The sequence below is a fragment of the Bombina bombina genome, chromosome 7 (assembly GCF_027579735.1).
Source record: "Bombina bombina isolate aBomBom1 chromosome 7, aBomBom1.pri, whole genome shotgun sequence".
In the NCBI taxonomy this organism is placed as follows: domain Eukaryota; kingdom Metazoa; phylum Chordata; class Amphibia; order Anura; family Bombinatoridae; genus Bombina; species Bombina bombina.
This window is the reverse complement of record NC_069505.1, coordinates 483,904,038-483,930,446: the sequence shown is the minus strand read 5'-3', so window position 1 is coordinate 483,930,446 and position 26,409 is coordinate 483,904,038. Positions and strand designations below refer to the sequence as shown.

Below are 26,409 nucleotides of genomic sequence, written 5' to 3'. Positions count from 1 at the left end.
GGGATTACATCTCTGACCTTTGACCAGTGAATTTAAGTACATTTAATAAATTATTCCCATTCAAAGCCATTAGAATTTTATGTCAAAACTTTAAAAACTCTGGGGGGTTTTATCATCCTTTTCTATTGCATTCCAATACATTAGAAGTGCATCTATTTGAATGAGTTAAAGGGACAGTCTACACCTTAGTCATCTTAAAGTCCTACCTTACTGTAGATTAAGCTGCAAATAGCCTCCACCTGTACCCCTTTCTATATCATGCAGCAGGGACAGTAAAAAAATATTTTAAAATGAATATTGTTTGAAATAACTGCCAAGCTCAGCCCACTAATGACATCATGATCTGGGCTGCATATGACATCCAATCACAAAAGGCTCACTAGTTGGATTTAACAGACTGTCAATGCTTTTCAGCAGAGAGCATAGATGCAGCCCAGATCGTGATGTCATCAGTAGGCAGAGCTTGGCAGCCATTTCAAACTGGCCAGAAACACGATTCATTTTCAAATCACTTTTTTACTGTAGTGTTCCTGCTGCATGATATAGAAAGAGGTGCAGGAGGCTATTTGCAGCTTAATATAAGGTAAGCATTTGAGATGATTGTCCGTTGTTTGAGCAAAGCATTTTAATGTATTCAATGCATATATGGGCCCCCTTTATTTATCAAGCTGCATATGTAGCTCGGGGGGTCCATCTCTGCACGTTCGTATGAGTGAAAGTTATGAAATAGTGGTCATGAGACCGCAGCTTCCTAACCAGTACACCCACTATTATCTAGTGGATTAAATCACCCCGATCCGATTGGGTTGATTGACACTCCCTGCTAGCGGCCGATTGGCCGCGAATCTGCAGGGGGCGGCATTGCACCAGCAGTTCACCGGAACTGCTGGTGTAATGATAAATGCCAATAACGTTTACTGTCGGCATTTATCGATGTGTGGCGGCGGACATGATACGATACAGCGTATCATGTCCGTCCGCACCTTAATAAATTGACCCCATAGTGTGCTCTGAGCATTCAAAAGCAAGCACAATGTTGCAGTAGCACTCTCATTTTGTGCGTATTACATCAGTTACGTTTGGTATTGGCGCAATCTGAAACACCATATTCTCTTTCAAAAGCTTTGTATTTACTTATATTGCTTGTCACTGTGCTTTCAAATACACATTAAAATGCTACAAAAGTCAATTAACTGAGATTGAATTAAGACAATTACAAGTGGAGTGCTAAATATCGCTTTCGCGAAAGCGATATTAGTGCTCCACTGAGTAATACCAGTGCATATAGGTATAATTAGATATTGTACCAAAATACCATCAGATATATACAGAAATATGTATTTGTGAATAAATATATATGTGAAAAAATTGGAATGGGAAATATTCATTTCTTTCATGTAATTAGCAAGAGTCCATGAGCTAGTGACGTATCGGATATACATTCCTACCAGGAGGGGCAAAGTTTCCCAAACCTCAAAATGCCTATAAATACACCCCTCACCACACCCACAAATCAGTTTTACAAACTTTGCCTCCCGTGGAGGTGGTGAAGTAAGTTTGTGCTAGATTCTACGTTGATATGCGCTCCGCAGCAGGTTGGAGCCCGGTTTTCCTCTCAGCGTGCAGTGAATGTCAGAGGGATGTGAGGAGAGTATTGCCTATTTGAATGCAGTGATCTCCTTCTACGGGGTCTATTTCATAGGTTCTCTGTTATCGGTCGTAGAGATTCATCTCTTACCTCCCTTTTCAGATCGACAATATACTCTTATATATACCATTACCTCTACTGATTCTCGTTTCAGTACTGGTTTGGCTTTCTACAACAGGTAGATGAGTGTCCTGGGGTAAGTAAGTCTTATTTTTGTGACACTCCAAGCTATGGTTGGGCACTTTTATATAAAGTTCTAAATATTTGTGTTTAAACATTTATTTTCCTTGATTCAGGATGTTCAATATTCCTTATTTCAGACAGTCAGTTTCATTATTTGGGATAATGCATTTGAATAATCAATTTTTTTCTTACCTTAAAATTTGACTTTTTTCCCTGTGGGCTGTTAGGCTCGCGGGGGCTGAAAATGCTTCGTTTTATTGCGTCATTCTTGGCGCGGACTTTTTTGGCGCAAAAAAATTCTTTGTTATTTCCTGCGTCATACTTGTCACCGGAAGTTGCGTCATTTTTTACGTTTTTTGCGCCAAAAGTGTCGGCGTTACCGGATGTGGCGTCATTTTTGGTGCCAAAAGCATTTAGGCGACAAATAATGTGGGCGTCTTTTTGGCGCTAAAAAATATGGGCGTCATTATTGTCTCCACATTATTTAAGTCTCATTGTTTATTGCTTCTGGTTGCTAGAAGCTTGTTCACTGGCATTTTTTTCCCATTCCTGAAACTGTCATTTAAGGAATTTGATCAATTTTGCTTTATATGTTGTTTTTTCTATTACATATTGCAAGATGTCCCAGATTGACCCTGAATCAGAAGATACTTCTGGAAAATCGCTGCCTGATGCTGGATCTACCAAAGTTAAGTGTATTTGCTGTAAACTTATGGTATCTGTTCCTCCAGCTGTTGTTTGTAATGAATGCCATGACAAACTTGTTAATGCAGATAATATTTCCTTTAGTAATGTTACATTACCTGTTGCTGTTCCATCAACATCTAATACTCAGAGTGTTCCTGTTAACATAAGAGATTTTGTTTCTAAATCCATTAAGAAGGCTTTGTCTGTTATTCCTCCTTCTAGTAAACGTAAAAGGTCTTTTAAAACTTCTCATTTTTCAGATGAATTTTTAACTGAACATCATCATTCTGATTCTGATAATGATTCCTCTGGTTCAGAGGTTTCTGTTTCAGAGGTTGATGCTGATAAATCTTCATATTTGTTCAAAATGGAATTTATTCATTCTTTACTTAAAGAAGTCTTAATTGCATTAGAAATAAAGGATTATGGTCCTCTTGATACTAAATCTAAACGTTTAAATAAGGTTTTTAAATCTCCTGTAGTTATACAGGCTCGTAAATCTGTATCTAGGAAGATATATTATCGAGTCTGGAAGATTTACATTTCTTGGTGTCTTTCTCATCATTTTTCCTGGCATTCTTTTAGAATTCCGAAAATTTTACAGTTTCTTCAGGATGGTTTGGATAAAGGTTTGTCTGCAAGTTCCTTGAAAGGACAAATCTCTGCTCTTTCTGTTCTTTTTCACAGAAAGATTGCTAATCTTCCTGATATTCATTGTTTTGTACAAGCTTTGGTTCGTATAAAACCTGTTATTAAGTCAATTTCTCCTCCTTGGAGTTTGAATTTGGTTCTGGGGGCTCTTCAAGCTCCTCCGTTTGAACCTATGCATTCACTGGACATTAAATTACTTTCTTGGAAAGTTTTGTTTCTTTTGGCCATCTCTTCGGCTAGAAGAGTTTCTGAATTATCTGCTCTTTCTTGTGAGTCTCCTTTTCTGATTTTTCATCAGGATAAGGCGGTGTTGCGAACATCATTGCATTCTTTGGATGTAGTTAGAGCTTTGAAATATTATGTTGAAGCTACTAAGAATTTCCAAAAGACTTCTAGTCTATTTGTTATCTTTTCCGGTTCTAGGAAAGGTCAGAAGGCCTCTGCCATTTCTTTGGCGTCTTGGTTGAAATCTTTAATTCATCATGCTTATGTCGAGTCGGGTAAAACTCCGCCTCAAAGGATTACAGCTCATTCTACTAGGTCAGTTTCTACTTCCTGGGCGTTTAGGAATTAAGCTTCGGTTGATCAGATTTGCAAAGCAGCAACTTGGTCTTCTTTGCATACTTTTACTAAATTCTACCATTTTGATGTGTTTTCTTATTCTGAAGCAGTTTTTGGTAGAAAAGTTCTTCAGGCAGCTGTTTCAGTTTGATTCTTCTGCTTATAATTTCAGTTTTTTTTCATTATAAGATTTAAACTTTATTTTGGGTGTGGATTATTTTCAGCAGAATTGGCTGTCTTTATTTTATCCCTCCCTCTCTAGTGACTCTTGCGTGGAAGATCCACATCTTGGGTATTCATTATCCCATACATCACTAGCTCATGGACTCTTGCTAATATGAAAGAAATGAATTTATCAGGTAAGTTCTTACATAAATTATGTTTTCTTTCATGTAATTAGCAAGAGTCCATGAGGCCCACCCTTTTTGTGGTGGTTATGATTTTTTTGTATAAAGCACAATTTTTCCAATTCCTTATTTTTTATGCTTTCGCACTTTTGTCTTATCACCCCACTTCTTGGCTATGCGTTAAACTGATTTGTGGGTGTGGTGAGGGGTGTATTTATAGGCATTTTGAGGTTTGGGAAACTTTTCCCCTCCTGGTAGGAATGTATATCCCATACGTCACTAGCTCATGGACTCTTGCTAATATGAAAGAAATGAATTTATCAGGTAAGTTCTTACATAAATTATGTTATTTTAATGTCGGGTCAGCGCACTTGAGAATATGCGATTGTGTTCGTGCGAGTGGGGTGTTTTTTCCTACTTTTTTTGCTCAATTGACTTCTATGGGGGAATAGGTTATTGTGTACACAATATTCTAAGTTCGGCTTTTTGCCTGCATCAGATTCGCACCCATGTGAAAACCTTTTACTTCCAACTTGTAATACGAGTGTTACCCGACTTACTTCTAGCGGGACCGTAAAAAAATTCTCTACTTGTAATCTGGCCAAAATGACTTTTTAATTCTTGATCAGTTCTGGTTTGGGTTTGTATATTTTGTGTATTGGGTTCTTGTGACATTTTATGATTGTTTTAGCACTTATTATTGTTTGTTTTTAGAACAACTTTATTGTGATATATTTTAGTATATACTCCTCTATCTATCTGGTGACTAAGATGTCTATAGAATGTCATATACAGAAACAATGGCGGAATTCCTCACTCATTGTTTTTTAAATCTTTATACTTTATCACCTAGGTAACCGTGAATGGATCACCCTTTTATCAGTTTAATCACCGCATTCCCCTGGAACGAGTGGAAACTATACATGTGGACGGGAACTTGACCATCCAGTCATTGAACATTATTGGAGGAGGAGGAGGTGGCATGGGAGGGGTGAGTTACGCAAGGGTACATAAGAGGGGGTGGTGGAGCACAAAAGGAGTGAGATTCACATCTCATGGAGAAGAATGTGAATGATGAAGCAATGGTGAGAGTGAATAGGTCACTAAGTTACAATAGTCAGTGAGCCTCACAACCAGTTTAAACTAGAAGGACCTAGAACTTGTTGGTATGGAACCACGTCACTGACAATGGATTTTACTGGTTTCAGATGCCAATGCCCCTTCCCAGCTACCCACAGAGTGGGGTAAGTACTGTTCCCCCAATAATGGTATATGGTAGACAAGAAAGTAGATGGAAAAGGGCATCAAGAAGATTGGGGGGGGGGGGGATTGACAGAAAGGGGCTTATTGGTGGTAGTGAGGAGTAAGAAGGGGTTGTTGGGAAGCATCTGATTGTGTCCAGAACTAGAAGAGGTTGATAGGACTTAAACTGATGTTGCTTAAATGTTTTCTTTGTGGTTTAGAAAGAGCACACACATTTTATCAACTTTCCAATTTACTTATATTATCTAATTTGCTTCATTCTTTGGATATCCTTTGTTGGAAAGCTTATCTAAATAGGCTCAGTAGCTGCTGATTGGTGGCTTCACATAGATGCTTTGTGCGATTGGCTCACCCATGTGCATTGCTATTTCTTCGACAACAGATATCTGAAGAATGAAGTATATTAAATAATAGAAGTAAATTGGAATGTTGTTGAAAATTGTATTCTCTATCTGAATCATGAAAGAATTTTTTTGGGTTTCATGTCCCTTTAAAGGACCACTAAACACAGTATAATTGCATAATCAACAAATGCATAATAAAAAGACAATGCAAAAGCACTTGTGTTTCAATTTCAAATGAGTAGTAGATTTTTTTCTGACAATGTCAGTTAGTTACATTTTCCTTCCCAATGCATCATGTGACCGCCATCAACCAATCACAAAATGCATATAGTATATCCTGTGGATCTTGCACATGCTCAGTAGGAGCTGGTACCTCAGAAAGTGTGTATATAAAAAATATTTTGGACATTTAGATAATGGAAGTGAATTGGAAATTTGTTTAGAATTGTGTGTTCTATCCGAATCATGAATGTTTAATTTTGACTTGAGTGTCCCTTTAAAGGGATAGGAAAGTCAAAGTTATACTTTCATGATTGACATAGAACATGCAGTTTTAAGACATTTTAAATCCACTTCTTTTATATTTAATTAATCTGTTCTCTTGCTATAATTTGGTGAAAAAAAAATGTGCAATAGAAATGCACTACTGGGAGCTAGCTGATCATTGGTGGCTAAAGAGTAGGGGAAAAGTGTGTAGTCGTTCTGCGCTAGTGGGAGATAAGCAATCCCAATAATACTTCCCTCACAAAGTACAGGTTATAGGATGTTGCCCTAGGGCAATATCTCACTGTGGATGCCTTGTACTTGTAATATGACTGAAATGTTAGAAAAGTGCCTAAGAAATAGAATTTTGGGAACAACAATTTTTGGAAGAAACACAATATAAGAATCACTTCATCATGTGCAAAAGGTATATTAATGATCTGTTTTTCATATGGGGAGGTAGAGAAGCAGAACTACTGTTATGCTTAGATTAAAATAATCTAATTACTAAAACCTTTTTTAAAAGTGTAGATGCTAACAACTATATTATACTCCACAAGTTGCCATCTGAAGAGATGGAAAAATAACTGTGGCCGGACTGTTAGCCGATGGATATTTGGCCGACAGACATTCCGGACATTTGGCCGACGGATAATAGTCCGACACACAAGTGGCTGTCAGATAACAGTCCGGCCACGAGATAGGTAGATATATAGATAGATTTGATAGATAGATTAGATAGATACATAGATGCAATAGATATATAGATAAATGCAATAAATAGATAGATAGATTCAATAGATAGATATATAAATAGATAGATTTGATAGATAGATCATTTCATAGACAGAGAATTACAAGACGTACGGGCTGGGACCCATGGTTAGGTTCCCAGAGGCGGTTGTGGCGCCAGAGGCTGTGATTAGAACAGAGCATTCCGTAGCGTATCTGCCCTCGGCCGAATTTGGAACATGCTTCGGAATTCTGTCCATCGGCTAAATGTCCGTCTGCATTTTGTCAGAGCACCAAAAATAACATACCAAAGGGACAGTTCCTTAGGATTAAAAGAAACTGTAATAGAGGGCATGACAGTTGAGGGGGTAGATTTATTAATAGTCGAGCATACGCTGTCGGCATTTATCATTGCACAAGCATTTCTAGTGAAATGTTTGTGCAATGCTGCCCCCTCCTCACCGGCGGCCGATAGCAGGGGGTGTCAATCATCCCAATCATATCGGATCAGGATGATTTCAGTCACAACCAACGTCCGTTTCAGGCGAGCCGGTAACTATGCAGGTAGATAGTAGCATCCGCTGCTTAGTAAATCTACCCCTATGACTCTAAAAACAAAATTCCTAGAAATGGGCTATAAAGAAAGTAACATAGAAGTAGTGAGGAAATAAATAAAAGGACTAAATAGGTCTAGAATCTTACAATACAAGGGTAACAAAAATGAACATAAAAACAGAAATAAGTTACACATCCCTATTATCACACAGTACAATAAAGATATATTAGAAAAGGATATATATAGAAAGGATCATCAAAAAATATTGGGAAAATACTCAAATCTGACCCACACATAGGAGAGGTAATACCAGAAAGACCAGAAAGACCTACTTTTATAAAAGGAAGGCACCTAATTTAAAAAGTAAACTATCCCCGACTAATTGAAAAATAATATAAATAAACCTGAAAGAAATGCCCTAGTAGAAGATCTAAAACGTTTTTACCCATACAGGATATGCGAATCCTGCATACATGCAGAAAGGAGAACTAAATTTAAATCCAAAGTCATGCGTAAAGACTATAAAATATAAGGATTTGATGAGATGTATGGACAGTACAATATAATATATCTAATATAGTGTAAAAAATGTGGGATCCAATACACAGTGGAAACAGAACTATTAGGGAACGTATTAGAGAACATATCCTGTCCAATGTCCATTGAGAATGCAGAAGAGGATAGAAATCTAGACCTCCTAATCTCCAAGCACTTTAGAAAATGTAATGGATGTGATGTGAATTTCATTTATTTCACGGCCATTGCTAAAATACAGAAATACAGGAGAGGAGGGAATCGCACTAATAATTTTCTTAGGGCAGAAACCAAATGGATACCAAATTTTGCGCCCAAAAGGATTAATTGTAGACTTCAATTTAAACTGCTTCTTAAACAAGTAATATATTCCAAAACACATTGTTCGTGTTAGAACAATCTCTACATATAGAATTAGAAATATTCACTAACCAGAGTTTGTCATTTTCCTTTTTTTATTTTAGGGAGGTATATATTAGGGATTGGTGAATGTTTCGCAACATTTGAAAAATTAAACGAATTTTAACACATTTGTTTGTTCATTTCGAAATTTGAAAGTTTGCACAACAGTCTAACATTCGTTTCATGTATTCCAATTATGCAATATTCGAATTCGAAAAATTCAAATTTATATACAGGTATATGTAATAGTATTTCTAATGCTTTCTTTAAATGTAATATTCTAAATAGAAACATTCAAACTGATATATTTGTATCTATTATGTATCAATTTACTAAATTCCCTACCACATGAACTATTAAACTTCTGAAAAGTATTTGGTAAATCGAATGTTACATTCCAATTTTCGAATGTGGACATTCAATCTAATTATGAACATTCAAATTCGAAAGTGACATTAGAAAACTGTTAAAGAATATTCGTTCTTGTCAACATTCGATTATGTAAATTTAAATTCTACAATAGCATTTGTTCTAACATTTGAATATAAACACATTCGCCCATCCCTAGTATATATGTTAGGTATCATAGTCAGGTATCAACATTTTAAGGAAAAACCAATAGAAAAGGCAACGCTCAGTTTATAGTGTATAGAGTCCGAAAAAGCTACCAAATATGTTGTTATACCATTTCTGTAATTCTCTAACTATTAATTGATTAATAGAGCCTACAATATAGTTAGAGAAAGTACACCTATTTTGACACTATACTTAATAAATTAGCTTACACCATTTAGATGTGTCATCCTGATAGACATATAAATGCTGCACAAAGAAACATTTAGCTTTACAATTTTACGTTTCTATATGCATTGATTGTCTGAAGTAATACGCTTATGCTCTGTTTTGTATCCGACCATATTAATCATCCATAAAGACTATAATCAACATGGATTACGTGATAATTGAGAATAATTCAAATGACTATTTAAAGAGCACTCAATATCCTTCACTATCACTGCTTGACAAAGACTGCATCAGACAGCCGAAACGCATTGGATAAATACTGGTTTACTGCTTGTCAACGCTGCTTGAAGTCGTAAAGTCAGTCACGTGACACAGTGAAGTCTGCGGTGGTTTTGAAGTTTCCAGCTGCGGTGAAGAGGTGACAGAGCGACACCAGGTTAGGCTAGCGTAAGCCAGTGAAGATTGGATTCACTTTTATCTTCTTTTACCTTCGTTTCATCTAATCCTTTTAAGTTGAGACTCTCAAGACATTGTTTATAAACGGATGTATCTTTCATACATGGGGGTAGATTTATTATACCCCGAATCATGTCCTCAAACGCTGTCGGCATTTAACATTGCACAAGCTTTTCTGGTGAACTGTTTGTGCAATGCTGTCCCCTGCACATTCCGCTAGCAGGGGGGGTGTCAATCATGCCGATCGTATCTGTTCGGGTTGATTGCAGTCCGCCACCTGTTTCCAGTGGGGTTTCACAATATCCCTTGTTGTATAAACAGACATAGCGGTCGTCCTACCATCTCACTCTCTGAGGACGTCTGTTGTTTTCGGGGTGGCCAACCTCTTTTTTACCATTTTAGCTTTTTATGATTATTATTATATTATGATATTTTAGACCCGCATTCATTTTTGTATTAACCAGTTTGATTTTCATTAAATATTTCATTCATTATTTTATTTTCCATTAGCTCTTTTCTAGTGCCTTTACCTATGTTTTTATATATATGATTCTTTACTATTTCTTAGGCACTTTTCTAACATTTCAGTCATATTAAAAGGCATCCACAGTGAGATATTGCCCTAGGGGGGCATCCTCTAATCTGTACTCTTTCCATGATTGGTGGCTATACATTCATTTTTTCATTGGCTCACCAGCTGTGATCAGTTAGCTCCCAGTAGTGCATTGCTTGTCTGGAGCTAACTTTAATTATGTGTTTAATTTATTTGCAGGGGTTAAACACCTGGATTCTAGCCTTAGTATCATGTAAGTGGTTTTATAGTAACAATCTCATCTCATTCCCTTTTTACAGGGAGTGATGCCATTACCTGCCTACCCATCTGGAAACCTACCTGTGAGTATACATGTATATCCTTTAAGGCCTGGTATTTTCTGTGCCAGTATGTGTCAGTATGCATACCTGTGTATTTAGTGTACTTCTATATACATGTTTCTGTATTTGTTTATCAGTGTGCATGCCTATGTCTGCTTATGAATTGCATCACTGTATAGGCATGTGTGTTGTTTAAGCCTGTGTGTATAGGTGTCAGAGTGCACCTTATGTTTATAGCATAATCTTATATACAGGTAGGTAGCAAGGACGGAACTAGCATTGGTGCAGTGAACCAGGGTCCAAGTACTGGGAAGCCCATAGCAGCCAGTCTATACATATGCATGTGCAGAATGTGTACAAGGAGTCTTTAATTTATCTAACTACCTATCCTCAAAATCATGTATTTATTACTATTACTTACTACTGAATTACCATTGAGGGGCCCAACATTTTTTTTGCACTAGGGCCCTCGGTTCAGTAGGTCCACTACTGGGTATGTGCATCAGTGTGCACCCATAATCAGGTGCTGATGACGGCTCAGAGCTGTCGCTAGCACTCACCCACCTTGAGGGCAATCTGGGGGCTTCCATCGCCTCCCACCCCGGCGATCTGGCTTGTATAGTGACAGGCATCACCAGGGCTTCCCTTTTCGCGCGGAGACTTCACGAGTGATGACGTCACCGCACAACTTTATTTAAAATTTACAAAGCACAATATAGGGAAAGGAGGCATGCTGCTTAGAAGCCTGTATCTCAGGCATCTAAGCAGCTACAGACCCCCAAGACCCACCATTGGAAAGGGAATCGTCAAACCTTTCCAAAGTTTAAGTATTGGGGATCTGGAAAAAAAACTAAAAAAGTAAAAAAATATATATTTAAAAATAATAATAATAAAAAAAAAGCTTCAATTCATCTTAGCACCCAGGTTTGGAAATGGCTCAGCATTCAAAGGGTTAAACCTTCAAAACTATTTGTGTTGGCATATTGTCAGCATATATGATGTACTGGGCATGCTTACGTACAGTGTGCATCTGTGTCAGTGTATGGGCATGTAGGATTGGCCTACCAGGACACTAGGCAATTTCCTGGTGGGCTGCAGCAGCTGGGGCTGGCTACTTTATTTGAAAAAGCAAGAATGCAAGCTTATGAGCTGGGCCATTTTTGGTTCAGCACCCTAGATAGAGCTAGCTGATTGGTGGGTACACCAATCAGCAAGCTGTACCCAGGTCCTGAACCAAAGATATTAGAAAGTTGCTTAAAATTGCATGCTGCATCTGAATTATAAAAGAAAAAAATTGGGTTCAGTATCCCTTTAAGGTCACACAGTATTTTCTTGTAAGTTTTATTTTATAGCCCAGGTACCATTTAGTAGCCCTATGGTTTTTAGTGTCTTATCAAGTGAGACAAAGTGACACACTATTTTGAGTGTCTTCTCGGGAGTCATGGATAAAATTTGGTTGTAGTGCGTCTATATAACAATCTGGCATTTTATTTTCATTAAAACTAATAATTTAATTCTGAAAAATAATATTGAGGGAAGGAATATCTCAGTAATCCCCTTGAGAAAAAAGTGGCGTCTGCATTCTACAGACTAAACAAAAAATAGGGCTGGTCATCAAAAGATTCCAGGGCTGCTTTTTATTCTCAGTCCTGCCCTGAATCCAACGTGCATGTGGGTCTGTGTACATACCTGTATGTGTTGCATGTAGAGTTGAAACCTCGGCTATGTTTTCCTGTGCACTTATGAGGGGGACATGAATAGTACTGTTCAGTGTCACTATTTGTGTGCTGTCTAGGGTTGAAATTCATGTTCCTCCCTGCACACCCTGCAGTATGTATAACTTATAAGTGCCCAGGAAAACATGGCTGAGGATTACGTCATATGTGTACATGTATGCGTGATTAGGAGTTCACCAATGTATTCAACAAAGAATACCAAAAGAACAAAGCAAATTTAAAAAATAGAAGTAAATTGGAAAGCTGTTTAAAATTGCATGCTCTATTTGAATAAAAAAAAAAAGTTGAATTTTGACTTTACTGCCCATTTAACTGTATGTCACTGCTCTAAAATTGTCTTTTTAAACCATTTAATATATTGTTGTATTTTTTTTTTGCATTAAAATGAAATAATATTTAGTGTAGTGAATTCGTAAGACGTCTTGCGGTGTGTGTGTGTGTGTCAATGACAACCCATCACAGCTGAATTGTTGCATACAAGGCAGAGGTTACCCACTGTGCTTTGCTCTTTCAGGAATAAATGAAGGGAAAAAAAATACAATGGCATGAACTTTAGTAACCATACAGTGTAGGCTGTGATTAGCTTAACATATTAAAAAAATGTCAGATAAAAAAGACCATTCTTACAAATCTATGTGGACCTGTTTTGCATTTTTATCATAATTGAGTTATGCTGTTGCAACAAGAAATTCATATTAGAAGACATGATATACGTTGTCTTTCCATTAAAAATATAATCTGGTAATTGTTTTATATAGGTCATGGGAGGACCCCAGTACAACCCAGTGAGTATAAAGTCTATTTGTCTATATGTGTGTGCATCATTGTAATTATCTGCACATATGTGACTAGGTTTGTGACTCTGTACTGCCTTTTTCTCTTAGAATGTCTCTGGACTTCCTCTTGACCTAATGTCTGTCTTTGTGTCCACTGCCTTCTTCATTATTCTAATGTCATTATAAATATCATAAATATTTCTCACATTCAGAATCAACTAGTATGTCTCAAACTATCTCATTACCACTGTGTATCTAAGTCTGTCTTAGTTAGATCTTGTCTGTCTCATGCCGCCTGTCTGACTGTATGTCCCCTGTCTATCACTGTGTACTCAAGTCTGTCTTGGTAAGATCTTGTCTGTCTCATGCCCCCTGTCTACTGTATGTCCTCTGTCTATCACTGTGTATCTAAGTCTGTCTCAGTAAGATCTTGTCTGTCTCATGCCTTCTGTCTGACTGTATGTCCCCTGTCTGTCACTGGGTACCTAAGTCTGTCTTATTAAGATCTTGTCTGTCTCATGCCCCCCTGTCTGACTGTATGTCCCTGTCTATCACTGTGTACCCAAGTATGTCTTAATAAGATCTTGTCTGTCTCATGCCCCCTGTCTGACTGTATGTCCCCTGTCTGTCACTGTGTACCCAACTCTGTCTTAGTTAGATTTTGTCTGTCTCATGCCCCCTGTCTGACTGTATGTCCCCTGTCTATCACTGTGTACCCAAGTATGTCTTAATAAGATCTTGTCTGTCTCATGCCCCCTGTCTGACTGTATGTCCCCTGTCTGTCACTGTGTACCCAACTCTGTCTTAGTTAGATTTTGTCTGTCTCATGCCCCCTGTCTGACTGTATGTCCCCTGTCTGTCACTGTGTACCCAACTCTGTCTTAGTAAGATCTTGTCTGTCTCATGCCCCCTGTCTTACTGTATGTCCCCTGTCTATCACTGTGTATCTAAGTCTGTCTCAGTAAGATCTTGTCTGTCTCATGCCTTCTGTCTGACTGTAAGTCCCCTGTCTATCACTGTGTATCTAAGTCTGTCTCAGTAAGATCTTGTCTGTCTCATGCCCCCTGTCTGACTGTATGTCCCCTGTCTGTCACTGTGTACCCAACTCTGTCTTAGTTAGATTTTGTCTGTCTCATGCCCCCTGTCTGACTGTATGTCCCCTGTCTGTCACTGTGTACCCAACTCTGTCTTAGTAAGATCTTGTCTGTCTCATGCCCCCTGTCTGACTGTATCTCCCCTGTCTATCACTGTGTATCTAAGTCTGTCTCAGTAAGATCTTGTCTGTCTCAGTAAGATCTTGTCTGTCTCATGCCCCCTGTCTGACTGTATGTCCCCTGTCTGTCACTGGGTACCTAAGTCTGTCTTATTAAGATCTTGTCTGTCTCATGCCCCCTGTCTGACTGTATGTCCCCTGTCTGTCACTGTGTACCCAACTCTGTCTTAGTTAGATCTTGTCTGTCTCATGCCTTCTGTCTGACTGTATGTCCCCTGTCTGTCACTGTGTACCCAACTCTGTCTTAGTAAGATCTTGTCTGTCTCATGCCCCCTGTCTGACTGTATCTCCCCTGTCTATCACTGTGTACCCAAGTCTGTCTCAGTAAGATCTTGTCTGTCTCATGCCCCCTGTCTTACCGTATGTCCCCTGTCTATCACTATGTACCCAAGTCTGTCTCAGTAAGATCTTGTCTGTCTCATGCCCCCTGTCTGACTGTATCTCCCCTGTCTATCACTGTGTACCCAAGTCTGTCTCAGTAAGATCTTGTCTGTCTCATGCCCCCTGTCTTACCGTATGTCCCCTGTCTATCACTATGTACCCAAGTCTGTCTCAGTAAGATCTTGTCTGTCTCATGCCCCCTGTCTTACTGTATGTCCCCTGTCTGTCACTGTGTACCCAAGTCTGTCTCAGTAAGATCTTGTCTGTCTCATGCCTTCTGTCTGACTGTATGTCCCCTGTCTATCACTGTGTACCCAAGTCTGTCTTAGTAAGATCTTGTCTGTCTCATGCCCCCTGTCTGACTGTATGTCCCCTGTCTATCACTGTGTACCCAAGTCTGTCTTAGTTAGATCTTGTCTGTCTCATGCCCCCTGTCTGACTGTATGTCCCCTGTCTATCACTGTGTATCTAAGACTGTCTCAGTAAGATCTTGTCTGTCTCATGCCTTCTGTCTGACTGTATGTCCCCTGTATGTCACTGTGTACCCAAGTCTGTCTTAGTAAGATCTTGTCTGTCTCATGCCTTCTGTCTGACTGTATGTCCCCTGTTTATCACTGGGTACCTAAGTCTGTCTTAGTAAGATCTTGTCTGTCTCATGCCCCCTGTCTGACTGTATGTCCCCTGTCTATCACTGTGTATCTAAGTCTGTCTCAGTAAGATCTTGTCTGTCTCATGCCCCCTGTCTGACTGTATGTCCCCTGTCTGTCACTGTGTATCTAAACCTGTTTCAATAAGATCTTGTCTGTCTCTTGCCCCCTGTCTTACTGTATGTCCCCTGTCTATCACTGTGTATCTAAGTCTGTCTCAGTAAGATCTTGTCTGTCTCATGCCTTCTGTCTGACTGTAAGTCCCCTGTCTATCACTGTGTATCTAAGTCTGTCTCAGTAAGATCTTGTCTGTCTCATGCCCCCTGTCTGACTGTATGTCCCCTGTCTGTCACTGTGTACCCAAGTCTGTCTTAGTAAGATCTTGTCTGTCTCATGCCCCCTGTCTGACTGTATGTCCCCTGTCTGTCACTGTGTACCCAACTCTGTCTAAGTAAGATCTTGTCTGTGTAATGCCCCCCCTGTCTGACTGTATGTGCCCTGTCTGTCACTGTGTACCCAACTCTGTCTTAGTTAGATCTTGTCTGTCTCATGCCCCCCTGTCTGACTGTATGTCCCCTGTCTGTCACTGTGTACCCAACTCTGTCTTAGTTAGATCTTGTCTGTCTCATGCCCCCCCCCCCTGTCTGACTGTATGTCCCCTGTCTGTCACTGTGTACCCAACTCTGTCTTGGTAAGATCTTGTCTGTCTCATGCCCCCCTGTCTGACTGTATGTCCCCTGTCTGTCACTGTGTACCCAACTCTGTCTTAGTAAGATCTTGTCTGTCTCATGCCCCCTGTCTGGCTGTATGTCCCCTGTCTGTCACTGTGTACCTAAGTCTGTCTCAGTAAGATCTTGTCTGTCTTATGCTCCCTGTCTGACTCTATGTCCCCTGTCTGTCACTGTGTACCCAAGTCTGTCTTAGTAAGATCTTGTCTGTCTCATGCCTTCTGTCTGACTGTATGTCCCCTGTCTGTCACTGTGTACCTAAGTCTGTCTTAGTAAGATCTTGTCTGTCTGATGCCCCCTGTCTGACTGTATGTCCCCTCTCTATCACTGGGTACTTAAGTCTGTCTTAGTAAGATCTTGTCTGTCTCATGCCCCCTGTCTGACTGTATGTCCCCTCTCTATCACTGGGTACTTAAGTATGTCTTAGTAAGATCTTGTCTGTCTCATGCCCCCTGTCTGACTGTATGTCCCCTGTTTGTCACTGTGTACCCAACTCTGTCTTAGTAAGATCTTGTCTGTCTCATGCCTTCTGTCTGACTGTATGTCCCCTGTTTGTCACTGTGTACCCAACTCTGTCTTAGTAAGATCTTGTCTGTCTCATGCCCCCCTGTCTGACTGTATGTCCCCTGTCTATCACTGTGTATCTAAGTCTGTCTCAGTAAGATATTTTCTGTCTCATGCCCTCTTTCTGACTGGATGTCCCCTATATATAATTTTGTACCCAAGTCTATCTTAGGGTCTCACAGCTTATTTATGTGCCCTTTTTATGTCTTTCATATGCTCATGTGTTTGTCTTGTTGTCTTCTTGTTAGTTTGTGGCCCCCTCTCAATTTTTATTTACTCATTAGCCCAACTGCATAACCCTCTTCTGTGCCCTTGTCTCCCAGCCAGTGCCATATTATGGACATATAGGGGGAGGATTAACATCTAAACGGACCGTGGTGGTCAGAGGATTAATCTCTGAGGGAGCAACAGGGTGAGAGATCACTATAATAACATACGGTATAAAGACTAACCATGCGTAGTGCGAGGTGACGTCTCTTGTGTCATAGTTATCGGAACTGTAGCCTCAAAATGTGTGATTATAAAGCTAGTCATTCATTATCTATCTTCTCTTTCTCATTAAAAGGGATATGGTATTAACAAGGTGTTAAACTATGAATATATACAGGGAGTGCAGAATTATTAGGCAAGTTGTATTTTTGAGGATTAATTTTATTATTGAACAACAACCATGTTCTCAATGAACCCAAAAAACTCATTAATATCAAAGCTGAATAGTTTTGGAAGTAGTTTTTAGTTTGTTTTTAGTTTTAGCTATTTTAGAGGGATATCTGTGTGTGCAGGTGACTATTACTGTGCATAATTATTAGGCAACTTAACAAAAAACAAATATATACCCATTTCAATTATTTATTTTTACCAGTGAAACCAATATAACATCTCAACATTCACAAATATACATTTCTGACATTCAAAAACAAAAACAAATCAGTGACCAATATAGCCACCTTTCTTTGCAAGGACACTCAAAAGCCTGCCATCCATGGATTCTGTCAGTGTTTTGATCTGTTCACTATCAACATTGCATGCAGCAGCAACCACAGCCTCCCAGACACTGTTCAGAGAGGTGTACTGTTTTCCCTCCTTGTAAATCTCACATTTGATGATGGACCACAGGTTCTCAATGGGGTTCAGATCAGGTGAACAAGGAGGCCATGTCATTAGATTTTCTTCTTTTGTACCCTTTCTTGCCAGCCACGCTGTGGAGTACTTGGACGCGTGTGATGGAGCATTGTCCTGCATGAAAATCATGTTTTTCTTGAAGGATGCAGAATTCTTCCTGTACCACTGCTTGAAGAAGGTGTCTTCCAGAAACTGGCAGTAGGACTGGGAGTTGAGCTTGACTCCATCCTCAACCCGAAAAGCCCCCACAAGCTCATATTTGATGATACCAGCCCAAACCAGTACTCCACCTCCACCTTGCTGGCGTCTGAGTTGGACTGGAGCTCTCTGCCCTTTACCAATCCAGCCACGGGCCCATCCATCTGGCCCATCAAGACTCACTCTCATTTCATCAGTCCATAAAACCTTAGAAAAATCAGTCTTGAGATATTTCTTGGCCCAGTCTTGACGTTTCAGCTTGTGTGTCTTGTTCAGTGGTGGTCGTCTTTCAGCCTTTCTTACCTTGGCCATGTCTCTGAGTATTGCACCCCTGTGCTTTTGGGCACTCCAGTGATGTTGCTCTGAAATATGGCCAAACTGGTGGCAAGTGGCATCTTGGCAGCTGCACGCTTGACTTTTCTCAGTTCATGGGCAGTTATTTTGCGCCTTGGTTTTTCCACACGCTTCTTGCGACCCTGTTGACTATTTTGAATGAAACGCTTGATTGTTCGATGATCACGCTTCAGAAGCTTTGCAATTTTAAGAGTGCTGCATCCCTCTGCAAGATATCTCACTATTTTTGACTTTTCTGAGCCTGTCAAGTCCTTCTTTTGACCCATTTTGCCAAAGGAAAGGAAGTTGCCTAATAATTATGCACACCTGATATAGGGTGTTGATGTCATTAGACCACACCCCTTCTCATTACTGAGATGCACATCACCTAATATGCTTAATTGGTAGTAGGCTTTCGAGCCTATACAGCTTGGAGTAAGACAACATGCATAAAGAGGATGATGTGGTCAAAATACTAATTTGCCTAATAATTCTGCACTCCCTGTATATATATATATATATACACACACACACACACAGATATATATGTTTGTGTGTATTTGTATGTGTATATGTATCTATGTGTATGTATGAATGTAAGTTTGATGTATACATATGTACACATACAAATGCACACATATATATGTCACTGTATATATATATATAAATGTGTATATGTGTGTCTGTGCATATGTGAGTGTGTATATATATATTTATATATCTATAAACTGTATACACACATTCATACATACAGTTCATACATGCACACATACATACATACATAAATATATATATACTGTATATACACACATATAAACATATACACAAACACATATATATACATGCATACATACACCTTTCAGCCCCTTGCCAGTCCAACATCTTGTCATATACCATATCCCTTTACATTTCTTGCTAACACACTTTTACTATAAGTGAATTTGAACACAGAAGTAAATGGATTTTTTAAACATATTCCATTTTTTATCTGAATCATTAAAGTATAATTTTGACTGTAATGTTCCACGAACAAAATTACATAAAATCTATAGTTATAATGGCACATGTTATATCAAATACTACATTGTAATGAGCACATTCGTTAATTTTTAATTCTTCATTATGAAAAATGTGAAACATTATTCTGTATGGCTGTATTTAAAGTACAAAAATCTCTGTATAATACTCAATCACTTTTGTATAATACAGATAGCCTTTAACATTTTTCACTCATTTCAAGGTTCCATATAAATTTCAAAGTGGGTTCGTCCGGTGATATCGCTCTTCACTTTAATGCTCGTCTGAATGAGAAAGCTGTAGTAAGGAACAGCTTTCTGAGGGGATCCTGGGGACACGAGGAGCGGGAGATGTCATTTAAACCCTTTAAAAAAGGACAGTACTTTGACGTAAGTAACAGAACTGCGCGAAACGCGTCAGAACTCACTGTGTAACAAACTGTTTTCTTTTTCCCCATGTGAGCGCAGGAACCAGTACATTTTCTTCTGTTTGTGATCATAATCTATATATTGGTTTGGTCAGACCATGGGGGAGTGATAGTTCAGATTTTAGGCTTGGGATTGATAAAACACACATCTAAGATAGGTACAAAATTTCCAAGAAATTAAAATACCTTATTTACATAGCAATGATATGAAAATATTGCACATTATTATGGAAACTCAAGTGACATGTATGATATATTGAGTATACTACCATAGAAATTAAAATAGAATTTAACATAAGTAATATAGATATTCAGGATAAGTTGAAGTGTACATATATATGTGATTTTTGTTTTAATATGCGTTAGTGACATGCATTAGCAGGAGCACTAGATGGCCGCACTATTTTCTGTCATGTAGTGCTTGAAGCATGTGCACGCTACCTACCTAGGTATCTCTTCCACAAAGAATAACATAAGAACAAAGCAAACTTGATAAAATAAATAAATTGGAAACTTTTTTAAAATTGTATTCTCTATCTGAATAATTAAAGAAAACAATTTGGGTTTCATGTCCCTTTAAATGTGAGCCAGGTTTGATATTTAGTATTAGTAAATGTCATGTGATTTTTGTTTTTGTTATAAAAGGAGGTTCGTTTCTCTTGGGCAATAAGCTATGACTATGGCTTGTTAGCCGAAACGCGTAAGCAAGCTGGTTTTCAGTCGGCTCTTGTACATGTGGATTGTCCTATGTTTTTAATGGATTTATAATAAACTTGGGCTTTTTATTCCAGTGACAGCAGATTTTTTTATTTTCTCATCATAACCACTCTCTTAAAGGGGACAGTAAAGTCAAAATTAAATTTTCATGATTTAGATAGAACATGTAATTTTAAACAACTTTTAAATTTACATCTCTTATGCAGTTTGCTTTGTTCTCTTGGTATTTTTTATCGAAGAGTAAAACTAGGCAGGCTCATTAGAGCTCAGGAGCGTGCACGTGTCTTTAGTACTCTATGGCAGCAGTGTTTTGCAACATTATTTGTATCTTTGTTATACAATGTTGCAAAACACTGTGGCCATAGAGTACTAAAGACACGAGCACACTCCTGAGTCGCTTAAAGGGACACTGAACCCATTTTTTTTTTCTTTTGTGATTCAGATAGAGCATGGCATTTTAAGCAATTTTCTAATTTACTCCTATTATCGATTGTTCTTCGTTCTCTTGCTATCTTTATTTGATAAAGAAGGCATCTAAGCTAATTTTTGGTTCAGACCCTGGACAGCGCTTGTTTATTGGTGGGTGAATTCATCCCCCAGTCAGCAAGAACAACCCAGGTTGTTCACCAAAAATGGGCTGGCATCTAAACTTACATTATTGCATTTTAAATAAAGATACTAAGGCCTAGATTTAGAGTTCGGCGGTAGCCGTCAAAACCAGCGTTAGAGGCTCCTAACGCTGGTTTTGGGCGCCCGCTGGTATTTGGAGTCAGTGATTAAAGGGTCTAACGCTCACTTTTCAGCCGCGACTTTTCCATACCGCAGATCCCCCTACGCCATTTGCGTAGCCTATCTTTTCAATGGGATCTTTCTAACGCTGGTATTTAGAGTCGTTTCTGCAGTGAGCGTTAGAGCTCTAACGACAAGATTCCAGCCGCCTGAAAATAGCAGGAGTTAAGAGCTTTCTGGCTAACGCCGGTTTATAAAGCTCTTAACTACTGTACCCTAAAGTACACTAACACCCATAAACTACCTATGTACCCCTAAACCGAGGTCCCCCCACATCGCCGCCACTCGATTAAAATTTTTAACCCCTAATCTGCCGACCGCCACCTACGTTATACTTATGTACCCCTAATCTGCTGCCCCTAACACCGCCGACCCCTGTATTATATCTATTAACCCCTAACTTGCCCCCCACAACGTCGCCGCAAGCTACTTAAAATAATTAACCCCTAATCTTCCGACCGCAAATCGCCGCCACCTACGTTATCCCTATGTACCCCTAATCTGCTACCCCTAACATCGCCGACCCCTATGTTATATTTATTAACCCCTAATCTGCCCCCCACAACGTCGCCGACACCTACCTACACTTATTAACCCCTAATCTGCCGAGCGGACCTGAGCGCTACTATAATAAAGTTATTAACCCCTAATCCGCCTCACTAACCCTATCATAAATAGTATTAACCCCTAATCTGCCCTCCCTAACATCGCCGACACCTACCTTCAATTATTAACCCCTAATCTGCCGACCGGAGTTCACCGCTATTCTAATAAATGTATTAACCCCTAAAGCTAAGTCTAACCCTAACACTAACACCCCCCTAAGTTAAATATAATTTTTATCTAACGAAATAAATTAACTCTTATTAAATAAATAATTCCTATTTAAAGCTAAATACTTACCTGTAAAATACATCCTAATATAGCTACAATATAAATTATAATTATATTATAGCTATTTTAGGATTAATATTTATTTTACAGGCAACTTTGTAATTATTTTAACCAGGTACAATAGCTATTAAATAGTTAAGAACTATTTAATAGTTACCTAGTTAAAATAATTACAAATTTACCTGTAAAATAAATCCTAACCTAAGATATAATTAAACCTAACACTACCCTATCAATAAAATAATTAAATAAACTACCTACAATTACCTACAATTAACCTAACACTACACTATCAATAAATTAATTAAACACAATTGCTACAAATAAATAAAATTAAATAAACTATCTAAAGTACAAAAAATAAAAAAGAACTAAGTTACAGAAAATAATAAAATATTTACAAACATAAGAAAAATATTACAACAATTTTAAACTAATTACACCTACTCTAAGCCCCCTAATAAAATAACAAAGCCCCCCAAAATAAAAAATTCCCTACCCTATTCTAAAATACAAATATTACAAGCTCTTTTACCTTACCAGCCCTGAACAGGGCCCTTTGCGGGGCATGCCCCAAGAATTTCAGCTCTTTTGCCTGTAAAAAAAAACATACAATACCCCCCCCCCAACATTACAACCCACCACCCACATACCCCTAATCTAACCCAAACCCCCCTTAAATAAACCTAACACTACCCCCCTGATGATCTTCCTACCTTGTCTTCACCATGCCAGGTTCACCGATCCGTCCTGGCTCCAAGATCTTCATCCACCCCAAGCGGGGGCTAGACATCCACTGAAGAAGTCCAGAAGAGGGTCCAAAGTCTTCCTCCTATCCGGCAAGAAGAGGACATCCGGACCGGCAAACATCTTCTCCAAGCGGCATCTTCTATCTTCTTCCATCCGATGACGACCGGCTCCATCTTGAAGACCTCCAGCGCGGATCCATCCTCTTCTTCCGACGACTAGACGACGAATGACGGTTCCTTTAAGGGACGTCATCCAAGATGGCGTCCCTCGAATTCCGATTGGCTGATAGGATTCTATCAGCCAATCGGAATTAAGGTAGGAATTTTCTGATTGGCTGATGGAATCAGCCAATCAGAATATAGTTCAATCCGATTGGCTGATCCAATCAGCCAATCAGATTGAGCTCGCATTCTATTGGCTGATCGGAACAGCCAATAGAATGCGAGCTCAATCTGATTGGCTGATTGGATCAGCCAATCGGATTGAACTATATTCTGATTGGCTGATTCCATCAGCCAATCAGAAAATTCCTACCTTAATTCCGATTGGCTGATAGAATCCTATCAGCCAATCGGAATTCGAGGGACGCCATCTTGGATGACGTCCCTTAAAGGAACCGTCATTCGTCGTCTAGTCGTCGGAAGAAGAGGATGGATCCGCGCTGGAGGTCTTCAAGATGGAGCCGGTCGTCATCGGATGGAAGAAGATAGAAGATGCCGCTTGGAGAAGATGTTTGCCGGTCCGGATGTCCTCTTCTTGCCGGATAGGAGGAAGACTTTGGACCCTCTTCTGGACTTCTTCAGTGGATGTCTAGCCCCCGCTTGGGGTGGATGAAGATCTTGGAGCCAGGACGGATCGGTGAACCTGGCATGGTGAAGACAAGGTAGGAAGATCATCAGGGGGGTAGTGTTAGGTTTATTTAAGGGGGGTTTGGGTTAGATTAGGGGTATGTGGGTGGTGGGTTGTAATGTTGGGGGGGGGGGTATTGTATGTTTTTTTTTACAGGCAAAAGAGCTGAAATTCTTGGGGCATGCCCCGCAAAGGGCCCTGTTCAGGGCTGGTAAGGTAAAAGAGCTTGTAATATTTGTATTTTAGAATAGGGTAGGGAATTTTTTATTTTGGGGGGCTTTGTTATTTTATTAGGGGGCTTAGAGTAGGTGTAATTAGTTTAAAATTGTTGTAATATTTTTCTTATGTTTGTAAATATTTTATTATTTTCTGTAACTTAGTTCTTTTTTATTTTTTGTACTTTAGATAGTTTATTTAATTTTATTTATTTGTAGCAATTGTGTTTAATTAATTTATTGATAGTGTAGTGTTAGGTTAATTGTAGGTAATTGTAGGTAGTTTATTTAATTATTTTATTGATAGGGTAGTGTTAGGTTTAATTATATCTTAGGTTAGGATTTATTTTACAGGTAAATTTGTAATTATTTTAACTAGGTAACTATTAAATAGTTCTTAACTATTTAATAGCTATTGTACCTGGTTAAAATAATTACAAAGTTGCCTGTAAAATAAATATTAATCCTAAAATAGCTATAATATAATTATAATTTATATTGTAGCTATATTAGGATTTATTTTACAGGTAAGTATTTAGCTTTAAATAGGAATTATTTATTTAATAAGAGTTAATTTATTTCGTTAGATAAAAATTATATTTAATTTAGGGGGGTGTTAGTGTTAGGGTTAGACTTAGCTTTAGGGGTTAATACATTTATTAGAATAGCGGTGAGCTCCGGTCGGCAGATTAGGGGTTAATAATTGAAGGTAGGTGTCGGCGATGTTAGGGAGGGCAGATTAGGGGTTAATACTATTTATGATAGGGTTAGTGAGGCGGATTAGGGGTTAATAACTTTATTATAGTATCGCTCAGGTCCGCTCTGCAGATTAGGGGTTAATAAGTGTAGGCAGGTGTCGGCGACGTTGTGGGGGGCAGATTAGGGGTTAATAAATATAACATAGGGGTCGGCGATGTTAGGGCAGCAGATTAGGGGTACATAGGGATAACGTAGGTGGCGGCGGTTTACGGAGCGGCAGATTAGGGGTTAAAAGTGTAATGCAGGGGTCAGCGATAGCGGGGGCGGCAGATTAGGGGTTAATAAGTGTAAGGTTAGGGGTGTTTAGACTCGGGGTACATGTTAGGGTGTTAGGTGCAGACGTAGGAAGTGTTTCCCCATAGGAAACAATGGGGCTGCGTTAGGAGCTGAACGCTGCTTTTTTGCAGGTGTTAGGTTTTTTTTCAGCTCAAACAGCCCCATTGTTTCCTATGGGAGAATCGTGCACGAGCACGTTTTTGATGCCGGCCGCGTCCGTAAGCAACTCTGGTATCGAGAGTTGCATTTGCGGTAAAAATGCTCTACGCTCCTTTTTTGGAGCCTAACGCAGCATTTGTTTGAACTCTCGATACCAGAGTTAAATTTATGGTGCGGCCAGAAAAAAACCCGCGGAGCGTTAACAGCCCTTTTACCGCCAAACTCCAAATCTAGGCCTAAGAGAATGAAGAAAATGTGATAATAGGAGTAAATTAGAAAGTTGCTTAAAATTGCATGCTCTATCTGAATCACAAAAGAAAAAGTCTGGGTTCAGTGTCCCTTTAAGAGCCTACCTAGTTTTACGTTGCAAATTTGATTACAGAAGTATATTGTAAAGTTGTTTAGAACTGAATTCTCTATGCTAATCATGAAAGTTTATTTTTTTTTTTTTTTTTTTTTAATTTTTATTGATGAATAATAATCTCAATTACAAAGATAACATAGTGAATGTTTTTGGAGCACGCAGGCTCCTTCAAGATATATAAACAGGAAATTAAACCAATATCGACATTTCAGGTTGGGATATATTCATAGAATGGAAAATGAGCGTGATATAGCTCTTATCAGAGGGGGTAGGTTAGTTGGGGTAGGGGGGGGGGGGCTGGGGAGGAGAGGAAAGGTGGCAGTGGTGTTAAGGGTAAAGATATAGATTTTATATGTAGGGTATATAACAGAGGTAATCTAGTGCGTGTTTGTACCAATGTTTGGGGACCAATCTGTATTATGACAAGTTTGCCAGTCTGCCCACACTAGCTCAAACAGGTCCGAATTATTTAGGGAGTAGAAGATAGGTTTCTCCATATTGTAGATATATGCCATATAGTTTAAGATGCATGGCCATTTTGGAGGCGTCTCGGTTTTCCATGACTTGGCTATAGTCGCTTTAGTAGCTGTTAGTAAATAGATTGCTAGGTATGCTTGATGCTTAGGTAATTTAGCAGTGTCTATGTGTAAAAGGGCATTGGAAGGGGTTACAGGAAGTGTTATACCTAGTCTTGCTAGTGTACGGAAACAGGTAGTCCACAGAGGTCTCAGCTTAGGGCATTCCCACCATATGTGTAAGGAATCTCCTTTTTTACCGCAATTACGCCAGCATAGAGGAGATGCAGAGTCAAACATTTTGTTTAGCTTCGCAGGAGTGAGGTACCAATGCGTTAAGAGTTTATAATAAGTTTCGAAGAGTGTAACACAGTGTAGCGCTTTTTTGGTGAGGGAGATTACATGCTGCCATGTCTGTGGGGGTACGGTCAAATTCAGAACCGACTCCCATTTGAG

At 39.0% G+C, this 26,409-nt stretch overlaps 1 protein-coding gene across 1 annotated transcript in view; it reads left to right on the top strand.

Annotated features, from left to right (window-relative positions):
- LOC128666796 (galectin-4-like) overlaps nt 1-26,409 on the top strand; it is a 63,263-nt gene that overhangs the window by 17,874 nt on the left and 18,980 nt on the right. Inside the window, exons 4-8 of the mRNA XM_053721591.1 lie at nt 4,931-5,068; nt 10,444-10,485; nt 12,959-12,985; nt 16,893-16,981; nt 19,463-19,628. Of these exons, the coding sequence (XP_053577566.1) occupies nt 4,931-5,068; nt 10,444-10,485; nt 12,959-12,985; nt 16,893-16,981; nt 19,463-19,628 (462 nt within the window). The remainder of the gene's footprint in view (nt 1-4,930; nt 5,069-10,443; nt 10,486-12,958; nt 12,986-16,892; nt 16,982-19,462; nt 19,629-26,409) is intronic.